Genomic DNA, 11,784 nt, shown 5'->3' with positions numbered 1-11,784 from the left:
CTTTGATGGGCCATGAAAAATGAAAACAGTTTCCTCCCTTGATTTGCATTTATCTTTTCTATGGCCCACCAGAATATTAGATCGGGATGAAAATTTGTTGCATGGGATTTTATGAGATTCTGCATCACATGGACCGTTCAGATTAGACACCCATGGCACGTGTGAAAAGGTGCGCGCGTGCGTAGGTGCGCAGGGAAGCATGACTCGGGTAACAACCATTAAGGTGTTACCAGGTAATTACCCGGTAACACCTAATCATAGCTTTATACGGTGAGCCACTTGACAATTGGATTGGGCCAACCGACCACGCCAGGCTATTCTTCATTAGGTTGGCCAGGCCGAGTTATGCAATGCCACTCAGCCTATTGCCACCCCACATAGGCAGGTTCTAGGATCCGTCGGGTTCAGCCCGATCCCGGCTCTGAAGTTGAAAGTCCAACATCAGGTTGATCTCTAGGTTGTCAATGGGCAGGGTCGGCCCTGATAAATAAAATTTTTTTAACAGGCCCGGCCCAAAGGACTCCCCGAAACAGCTCAAAATCCGGGCCTAGACTTACCCCAGGCCCGGCCAGTCGACAGGAACTCTCTATCTCTCTAGAGCACTTTACTCAGTTCCCAATCAACGGTTGATTTGGTAAGACAAGTTCGAGGAGGCATCACATGATTCTCATCAGTCAAAGCATAGCACGTGAGCTCAACCTTTTCGTACGAGTGCTCGTATACGTACCGCTCTGCACGAGAGTTCTATCCAATTCCCTCCTTACGTAGCACGTCATAAATATTTGGTGATCGGGACCGTTGATCTGGTGGGCTTCCATGTGGATGGATTATAATCCAAAAATCTCAGTGATCGTACATGTTTAACCTTACATTTTCTGAGTTTTAATGTTTTGGACGGATGCTCCAGCCGTTCCTTACGTAGGCCACTTATCTGATGTACTTCACACTCCCCTCGCCTTGATTTTTGGGATAGAACATACCCACGTGATGGCCCACCAGGACAACAGTTCGGATTTCATTTGCCACGTAAACCATCAGAAGGTTACTGCACACAATTTTCATGCACCGCTCCGTACTAACATTATATTGTAAAGGAGACCCATGATCCAATGCGCATATCGCTTCTCGACGGTTGCAATTTGATTAATAAAACTTTGATACGCGTCATGGTCCATCGAAAGGCACATGATGGCTAAAATGAAAATAATCGACGGCCAGGATACAACAGACAAATATCAGCATTAACTACACGTCAGGATCAGCTAATTAATATGATTTCAATCTTCTGGTCAATATAAACTGGGTCCCACCATTTAAACAGTTTAATGCGAGTTAAATGTGTGCCACACATATAAATTTTTTAATGCATGCTTATGAAGCATCCCACTGCCAGAGTATAAAATAACTAGCCTTTGATTAAACAAAAGGAGCACAATGAGATTCCCATCAATTCTCTTCGGTATTTGATTCGATGCCAACTTATATGTGTTGAAAGCGAAGTCCCAATTCACCCACTTAACAAAGAGAAAAACTTTTGTACTCTCGAACCCTGAGATGCTTGATATGCGGGCCCTAAGAAATTGTATTCGTGGCATGATACTAACTCAAAATAAACTGCCCTAATTCTGAGGCCCAATTTAGGTGGATCAAAAATCAATAACTACGCTGATTTGATAATCAAACTAATTTGAATTTAGTATTAAGAGATGCCATGAGTTGGACGGTTATGCCTTACATTTTCTATGTTTACAATTTTTAGTGCCTGCGTATCAAGTCTCACGTTGTCAGAGTATGAAATAGTTCCATTCATGAGAGGCAGATTAGATTCTAATCATGGTAGAAAAATGGTTTTAAGTGTCGGTGAGAGTCGGTGTACTGAAATTTTCTATATATAAAAAAATTCCTCGTAAATCATTTCATGCACGAGTTCATTTGTGTTGCACTCTTAATGTGAACTCAAGCCACGTTAGCCTGGCGCGTATGATGGACGGTGGGATTGCAAGCATCCACTTTATCGTGCACATCAATCCAGGCCATAGAAAATCACGGGGCTTGTCGTAGATGGTGCAGACCAGAGAGTCATCTTGAGTGAACCCAGGTTGACTAAGACCGCGCGCGCGTACATGGCGGACCATCTACATGCCACCACGTGATACACGTGTGATATCCAAGCCACTCGTTAAGTGGGTCCGACCATTTACATGTTTTCTCTTAAGTATCAGGCTAGCCAGTCAGCAGCTAGGTCACAATGTTAGAAACAGGTGGATAACTGAGAAACTTGGTGAAGATTTTTCAGCCGTACATTTGGTTCCTAAACTGTGTGCTACCTAATGAGCGGACCAACGTATTTCCAGGCTTAGCATATCAAAACAGTGGGATCCTCATCATGAATGGATTGGATCGTAGAAATTAAGGAAGTTTGCACACGTGCGGTTGTTGGTTGAACTTTAGTCGAATTTTTTGTATGGACTCGATCAAATAATACAAAGAGAAAACCAGCAAATACCAAGATGGGCATTTTCGTCATCCTGAAAGATATTCATGACAGCAGTCATGGCCAATCGATGAAACCGAGAGAGAGAGAGAGAGAGAGAGAGTGAGAGAGCAAATAGCAACAAAGATAAATTGATAAAAGAAGAAAGGATTTTCTCTTTAATATCCATTATACTATAACATGCATTTAAACACTCTACTTTTTCTTCTTCTTCTTCTATGGTGTTGCAGAATACAACAAGCAAGCCCAATTACAAAAGGACCCAACAGAGAAGAAAAAGGCATTGAAAACTCAAACATCAACACTACAATCAGGAGAGCCTAGTATAGGAACTTCCCCAACATGACCCTTCTTCAAACCTATCAACACATCACATTTCGCAAACATCCCATAGTGTCCGCTTCGAAACGCTCCAGCTTTCCATCTCAACCTCCCCAACAACACCACCCTCAGCGCCACCACCCCATACGCCTCATCCGTCACCAGCCCACCCGGAACATTCGGCGACACCGGCACCGGCTCACCTCCCAGCATCGGCGACATGATCACCGTCCCTTCCCTCTCCAGGAACATCGGTGGGAGCGGAGCTGGCGCCGTGATCACTTCTTCCCTGTACGAGATGTAGGCGGAAAGGCGATCGATGTATGCGGCGGATCGCTTGTTGGGATTGTGGGCAACCAATGTGAACTGCATGGTTGTGGAGACTACGTAGGACGAGGTCGTGTTCACGTCGTAGATGGCAGCGCCGATGACGTGGAAGCTCGGCTTGCTTGGGCGGTACACGAGCCAGACGATGAGAGTCGTCACACCTGCTAGGAGGAGAAAGATGGAGATGAATGCGAAGCAGTGCCGGGTGGAGTAGTTGACACCCATTCGCTTCTCACGAACCATCTTCTTTTCGAGTTTTGATTTTCTAGAATGGATGGAGAGAGAGAGAGAGAGAGAGAGAGAGAGAGAAAGAGAGAGAGAGAGAGGCTTGTGGTGGAAGAGAAAGGAAGGAGGAAAAAGCAAAGAGGAGGGAAGAATCTGTGCTCCACTTGGAGGATAGAAGAGGAAAAGAGAACGGAAGTTGGTTCTGTTGTAGTAGTACTAGAGATGATATATGATGATGCTTTGGTAGAGTTTGGTGGGCCATGCTTCTGTTTACATCCACGGTACACGTGGTTCCAACATACACAGCTATATATATGCTGACACTTGTCATCTCTGTTACCATCCGTCCCTTTTTATCAGGCGGGATTCACAATGTGGATGGGCACCTGGCTCAAAATCTTAACTCATAAGATAGCTCACACGTGTACAAAAACAATGGATGGTTCAAACAAGCTTGAAATGTGGACTGCCACACGTGCATGGTTGCTAGGCATACTTGCGCGTGCGGGTGCGTGTGGATTGCAAAACTCTCCTTTCAGATGTTGAACTTCACTTTCTATCGAGTTATTTGATGCTCTGGCCGAATGCTTGATTCCCTGGCAGTTAAAAATGGTACACGCATCATATATTACTTTACATTAGACCGGCTAACCTTTGATGGGCTATGGTCTAAAAATTAGATTTTTCAATCCTAGTCTGGGATCCCTATATACTTATTTAATGAAAATAAGACAATTGGGCATTTTTATTTTTACTGGTGGAATAAATAGTCCACCAATCTAATAGTCAAACAATAAATTTGGACAATTGAATTTGAATTGCTTGCATACCAAATATGCAATCTCTAAATAATTTTTAAGTGCTTACGAACCATCCATTACACTTTGCCGGGGTATTTAAGTTTTTTTTTTTCTCTTTTTTGTTCTATACTTCATTTTATTTTCCTTAAACTAAAGTATCCTCAAAATGAAAAAAAAAAAAAAAAACCAGGCAGCTCTGATTACTATCATCTCAGTCTTGGTTAACATATCATAGAGGTGCAGTGGGCCGAGATACTAGAGACTGAGCTCGAGCAGATCTAATTTCGGGACGTTCTAGCAGACTCGGTGGCATGCAGGGTAAATGGTTGGTGCAATGATGATGAAATGGGAAAGTTTGGATGATTATCAAGTACAAAATTGAAAGAGTAAATTGGATCAATTGATGCATCGGTATGTAGATTGATGAAAAGTGACGACTAAAAGCTTGTAGAGGAGTACGATAATATTATGTGAAACTACAAAATATTGAATTATAAATATATAATTTATTTATTTTACTGAGTCAGTGTGTCAATAAGTCGGTTGAGATCTTGGAAGTTAAAGACCGAAAACACGTAAAGACATGAAGCATCAAGGAGTAAAGAAACATTTAAATTGAGATTCCTTGGTAACTCTAACTTTAGACCTCTTTAGGTTCAAAACAACCTTAGCCTCTAGATGATCCATTATTAAATAGGTAAATATTTGCTTGATTATCCTATAGCCTTAGGGTCTTAATTTCATTATGTTAAGATAGGCTTTAAAGGTTTAAAGCTGTTGTAAATAAATTGTTCAAAACAACATAATTAATCTTGGCTCCTTCGAGTAGATCTCGATCGAATCGAAAGTCCGTCAATAGGACTCGATCAAATCAAAGATTCCCTCGATTTGATTGAAGATGGGCAAAACCATCCAGTAAGCAAACTGGCTATATCTGAAATTTCTCGATTATATCAAAGGTAAGTTCAATCCTATCGAAGAATCGATCGTATCGACTTAGCTATTATTTGTCCATTTTTTAGCCGTTATAAACCTTTTCTCTATAAAAGGGCATCCGATCTTTGGGCTTAATGATGGAATTTTTTGTGTGTTAGAGACCTTTATGCTTGAAACTCTTTTTCAATCATTATAGGCTCTAAACCTAAGGGATGTAAGCCATATTCCTTGTGATTTATCACTCTAATGAGGATTCTAACCTCTTTTATAAATATTCACTTGGTCTCTTCTATTTTCTAGGATTAGACACTAATTTTATAAGAAATCATTGTCTACAATCTCTAGAATACCCATATAAATGAATCTATACTTGGAACCAAGTAACACCATTAGTTATGAGAGATTCAACCAAACTCGCGTTACCTTGACGTCTCAATATGAATATATTATTGTCAGTAGCCGATTCAAAGAAGCTAAAGAAGACTGACTTCAAATAACGGGGGAGCACAAGAGAAATGGATCAAAAAAGAGAAGACGCATCTCAAGAAGGCAGATTAACGGGGCTCAATCCAACTAAGTAAGGGTTAATTAAAGTCCATTGTATACATATTCCTTGTATAGGATTAAGTATAGAAATTTGTAACCCAAACTCGAAAATATTCTTGTATAGGACTTCCACCGACATGGGTGCGTGCGTATTCTACCAACACGGGTGCGTATATGTATATTCTTGTGTAGGACTGGCACCAGACACAAGTGTACATGTACGTGTTAGTTTCCGTGGGAGCCTTCGGTGGGAGTAAAATGTAGGTTACTGGATTAGGACCGTAAGGGTTATTAGTGAACTGATAAAAAAATAATAATTAAGTCTGTGTGGGAATCGCCGACTTAGGTGGAAACGTGGTCCACCAACACAGATGTGAATGTGTTCCACCAACACGGGTACGTACATGTAGGTTCTTATGCAGGACTGAAGGTTTGTGATGAACCTATTAAAAATCATTGTAAAATTAGTGATAAACCTATTGAAAACCATCGAGATAATGAAATTTGGTAAACTCGAGGAGAGTGCGTTCGTCGAGAGTGGAGTAAGTATTTAACTGAACCACTATATATTGTTATGTTTGTAATTTTGTTTTGTGGATGTAATTCTTATTATACTCATAAGTTGAATTGTTCATTATATTCAAATGCATGATTAGATTGTATACTAGGCTTTTAATTCCTTACAAACACTAAATATAACTACCGCACACACATAGACTAAATACAAATTATTATTGGTGAAAATGGATTGACCAAGTCAACCGTAATGAGAGAGAACACAAAACACAAGTAAAGGAGGTCGGATAAGAGCTCCACCTAGACAACCGAGCACGACCTCTATGATCAGCTCAAGTATCAACCACCAGGATTGGGTTTGACTCTGGTCAACATCTTGTTATTGCGATCAACGAATGACTGTAAGTATCGACCCAACCTGCCTCGAAGAAAGGCCTGACTACGATTGATAGTTCGACTAATCGATAATTTAGCTCGGTCAATAGGACCTTGGCCAATCTGACCTGGAGGTCGACCTCAGCAGTCTATCACAATCTCCTCGGAAGCCAACTACTGGGAGATCTCCTTTTGATACAAGGAGAATCAATCCCCGAGATCTTCGCCGAGAATCAAGCTGAGGATAACGCCTTGGGTTTTAGGGACGATCCCCTCTATGATACACAACTTAACAGTAGATTCATTGTCATGTACGTAATTAGCACTAAACGACTATAAATAAGAACCACGCCTACGGAAAAAGGTATACACCAAAAACTCTAAAGTTCTATTAGACCCGAATTCCCTGCCCTAACTTAAGCATCAGAGTGTCCCCTGCTGTAGCCAGAGTCTCCATTGTTGTTGACTTTTGCAAGTGTGCAATGGTCTAGTGAGGACGTCCATATTACAGCATCAACACAAATATTGTGGAATCTCTTGTAGTCTATGATAATGCACTTTTGTGCCTTATTTGTTTAAATTGGTAAATTATTTTAATTAGGTAAAAAATTTTATAGTTGTCCTATTCACACCTCCTCTAGAACTTAACCATAATTAATCTAAGCTTGACAAGCTTTTACGTAGCGTAAAATCATGTTAGACAGCCGCCACAATTTCATTATCATTTCTCTTCTTACATATGGCTACACAATCTCTCTCTCCCCTTTTTTACATTTGTATACTACTTTCCATATTCACCCGCAACAACTAACAAGATTGGCTTGCTAGTACCATGGGCACTTTTACATGCATGGCTAATGCCAACCTTTGAAGTGTTGAAGACATCTAATTAGTAGTGCATGAGGTGGGCTAGCAGCAAGACATTGATGCCAAAAAGTTGGGCCATGGTGATTCATTATGCCAAACATACGTGAATAATACATGTGGGAAGATTGGCAAGTTTTTTTAAATCATCCATTCTTATTTTGCAAGGGCTGGCCATAACTTTTGCATTCATCTTCAAGGGTGGGTAGCTCATACCCCCTCAGATTTCCTACACACTTGCCAAATTAGCACATGTGCATAGGGAGACGGTACATGCAGGACTACCAAAGCCCCACATATGCAAAGGAATTATAAATTACTCACCCACACATCCACCATCAGTTGCCACACTTGCACTCAATCCAGAGCATCTAAAACTGGGTCCTAAATGTGGATGAGGTTTAGCCCAAAGTAGACCCTGCTCTGACGGTACAAAGTCCATCAGTGGACATTTGACCATTGAATCGGACGGCTATAACAACTTGTTTTAACTGTTCCATTTTAATGAACATTGATCATGGTGTTACAATCATCCACTTACTGTGAATTTTGGGCTGTGCATGCCCCGTCCACATTGGAGTCCATAATTTGAATAATCCAGGTCAAATACATTTAAGCTGCGCGCTTGCTGATCATCCATACTCCTTTGCAGTACCATAAAAATTGAAAAAATATAAGGAGTCCGGATCCTCTGTTATCAAGTCAACAGAGAATTCCTGATACCCAAATTCTCATTGGTCCACGTCACCACTCACTAAAAAAATAAAAAATATAAAAAACAGCACGCCAAACCATTAGGGTAACAGGAATTCTCTGTTGACCTGATAACAGAGGATCCCGACTCAAATATAAGACACATCGTCACTTCATCTCAAGTGCATGTTCTAACTTCTATGAAGGGACAAGAACAGGATGATAGTTCACCACCATCTTTTAAGTCATGATGTCATCCACCTTGTGCCATACATACAAGTCGATCATGACCATCACATCTTTGGGCCTTTGGTGTATGGAGCATCATTGGTTGGAACAAATTCCCAACGGTCCAGATGGTGTCTATCGAATGGATGGTCTAGAAGAAAATCATTGTGGTCCTAATTCAACATGTGAAATTAGATGGTAAAGGTTTTTCATTCAGTTTGAATTTCGTCCTGTGGTCCATCCATTTGGTGCCCAGGATTTAGACGGTCTAGATTGTAATACATGTATGACACCCGTACAATGGACGAGACACCAGACTCAGGTGTCGACTAGTAAATTGAAGAATAAGATCTGAAAATTAATTTAATTACTGAAAACTTAAAAAGTACTGAATTTTAGTACATGCAAGTGCTAAAATATCTTATTGATAATTTTTCTTTAAAAAAAGTCATGCGCACCTTTTAATAAAAATCTATTTGATAAACACAATCAGTAAATATATGAAAACTGGCAAAGTATTGTATTTACTCTTATTGTCTCAACTTTTATCATTTATAGAATATAAGATGAAGCCGGTCATCATCATGCCACAAAATTAGGCACGTCTATGCCCAACTAACAAGCATCTCTCAAATATATTCATTTGATTGATGAAATATGTTATATATTCTTATTGATAAAGTAATTATGATCCTTTGAATGATGTTCTTGAACTGCATGGCTAATAGGAGAAACTAGAGTTGTACACAAGTTGAGTTAGTTCGGTTGGCTCACTCGACTCGACTCAAAAAAGCTTGATTCGCCTCAACTCCAAATTGGATTGGGACAAGTCAAGCTGTTTTTTAGAACTCAGAAATTTTTTTAAGTCAGAGTTCAAGTTTGGTTGATCTCGACTCAACTCAGCTCACACGTCAATTCAAATTGACTCAAATCGAATCGGCACGGTGATGCAGTTATTTTTATCTTAATATTGCTCGTCAAGTGTTTGATGGAACAAATCAATGGAGTGTTATTTCAAGTGTGTACATTCTTCACATAATCAGCTAGTGGCAAGGAATGAATAAATACAAAACAAATCACTAAAAAAAAAAAAAACTTTATACTATAGGGCTGCCCTCATTTCTTATTTTTTATGCTACTTACTAAGTGTTTAATGAAATACTTGTAAATTGTTGTTACTGTTTTGCATTCTTCAAGAGATTGAAGATGTTTTCTATGTGTTTGAGAAAATGCTGCACAGGTTGAACTTAGCTCAAACTAACTTGAGTTGTTGACTGAATTGAGCTGAGCTAACCAGTCAAGCTCAATGACCAAGCCTAGCCGAGCCGAGCCGAGCTATGCCAAGTTGGACTCGATTCAACTCGTGTACAGCTTTAGGAGAAACACAACATTCCACATTTAACTGATAAATGCTAATTTGAAGGTTGGGCTTTTTTTTTGTATGATCCATTCACAGTGGACCCAATATTGAGAGTATATATTATTATATTATTGATCATGGAACTAATAGGCCTACCTTTCCAGGGTACTCCATAATTTAGAGCCGGGAGTACTTTTCTATAACATAATATACATCGGAGATTTATTTTTCTAGTGGACCCAGAAATGCATGGAAATTAGTTAACCGTCATTGTTGATAAAAATAGAATCCATCTTACAAAAGCGGGAAAAAAGGCCCGGATCCTCTATAATGGTGTGTTGGTTAAGCCTTAAAACCTACAATACCATGTGCAGGCCCGCTTTAATGCACGCATGGCATTCAATTCCTTCATCATGCCTGCCCCCTCACGTATTCTGGCTTCCGAAAATCAGGATGGACTCGGTCCTAGTAGGAGCTCTGTGGGGCCCACTGTAATGTATGTGTTTTATCCATGCTGTCCATCCATTTTTCCAAGATCATTTTTGGACACGATCTAAAAAAAAAAGGCAGATCAAAAGCTCAAGTGGACCACAGCACAAGGGGCAATAAGATGCCTACGGTTGACACCTTCCTAGTGCCTACCATGATTTTTAATTGCCATCCAACCTGTTCTTAAGGTCACGACTCACATATGCTGAAAGCGGATTGCCTGTGTAGGGCCCACAGATATGCCCGTGAAGAATCTACTCTGTCCATCAGTTTTGCAAGAACGCAATAGGACAGGAGTCTAACGGTCAGGTAGATCCAAAACTCATGTGGGCCATGCCACATGAAACAACAGGGATTGAATGCCAACCATTGGAAACTTCGTGGGGCCACATAAGTTTATTATTAGTATGGTATGTGTGCTTACAGTTTATCTGAGTGATTGCCCACAGTTAGGCCCCACAGGCCTATATCTAACAGGATCTGCCTCATTTTTGGATTCAGACCCTAAAATGAACCTGGCAAAATGAATAGATAGCATGGATAAAACACATACATTATAGTGGGCCCATAGAGCCCCTGCCAGAGGAAACAATCCACGTTTGAAGATGAGGCCAATCCAAAACTTCGGTGGGTCACACCACAGGAATTAGTTGGGATGGAGATCCTACCATTAAAACATTCTAGATTATGTGTCGGGCCCACCATGCTTTACTTATGACATCCAATCCTTTCCAAAGATGCACCTCACATCACATAATGGAAACCGCAAAATCAGGTGTTTGTTTGCGAGGTTTTAGGCAAGATTTTACATGGTGTGGCCCACCTGAGTTTTGGATGAGCATGATTTTGGGTGCGCCAAAGAAGACATAAGGGCTGGGCTGATGGACGAATTAGATGTTATGCACCAACCATTGCGTTGTAGATTAGCTTCATGTTAGATGGACATCAAAAATATATGAAGGCACCTATTTTGTTTTCACCGTACATTACAAAATTGGCTGCTTCATGTCTTTACTCATGCCTAGGTGGAATACTTATCTTGGTGAAATCTTACTATGATGTGAGTGCGTATAAAATAAATAAATAAATAAATAAAGTCGCTTCCAAAATTTAGGTGAATCAAGCTTTATCTAGTGAGTCTCATACCATGGGGGATGAATGTTATACACATACAACGTGTCCTACAAGTCTCGACTTTCACTAATTTCAAAGAAAGTTAAATGAGGATATTTTTCTAATTTCAGGCTCCTCCAAATAATTTCTAATTGTGGAGGCATTATTTGGTAAAAAATAGATTCCTATAGAATTTTTGAGGTAAAAATACCCTATTAAAAATCACAATTCTTGAGGATTTTTGTGATAGAAATCCCTTATATTATCTTCTTTTTATTTATTATTTATTTTCTACAAGATATCCCACTCAGTTTTGATAGTTTCCCAAAGAAACTCCTCTGGCCAGGAATTCCAAGGAGATCTGTCAGTAACACGGCTTGTAGAGTTTTATTGAGAAAGGATTTTAGAATCGTTTGATTGTTGACATCACATACATTAGTTCACATGACTTCCATATGTAGTTATGTTACACATCGTCCAAATTGTGGTCCCATCCT

The 11,784-nt window shown here is 40.0% G+C and overlaps 1 protein-coding gene across 1 annotated transcript; it reads right to left on the bottom strand.

The window, feature by feature from the left end:
* Positions 1 to 2,625: 2,625 nt before the first annotated feature.
* On the bottom strand, positions 2,626 to 3,374 carry LOC131232685 (NDR1/HIN1-like protein 1). Its single transcript, XM_058229092.1, has one exon. The coding sequence runs from the start codon at positions 3,365 to 3,367 to the stop codon at positions 2,786 to 2,788; it is 582 nt and encodes a 193-aa protein (XP_058085075.1). The 5' UTR covers positions 3,368 to 3,374; the 3' UTR covers positions 2,626 to 2,785.
* Between the last annotated feature and the right edge of the window lie 8,410 nt (positions 3,375 to 11,784).

Source organism: Magnolia sinica, chromosome 18 (assembly GCF_029962835.1).
Source record: "Magnolia sinica isolate HGM2019 chromosome 18, MsV1, whole genome shotgun sequence".
Lineage (NCBI taxonomy): Eukaryota > Viridiplantae > Streptophyta > Magnoliopsida > Magnoliales > Magnoliaceae > Magnolia > Magnolia sinica.
The sequence above is the reverse complement of the archived record's forward strand: the minus strand, read 5'-3'. Positions and strand labels throughout refer to the sequence as shown.

Excerpts from the sequence above, each read along its gene's own strand:
- LOC131232685 (XM_058229092.1), bottom strand. The coding sequence starts at position 3,367 with ATGGGTGTCAACTACTCCACCCGGCACTGCTTCGCATTCATCTCCATC.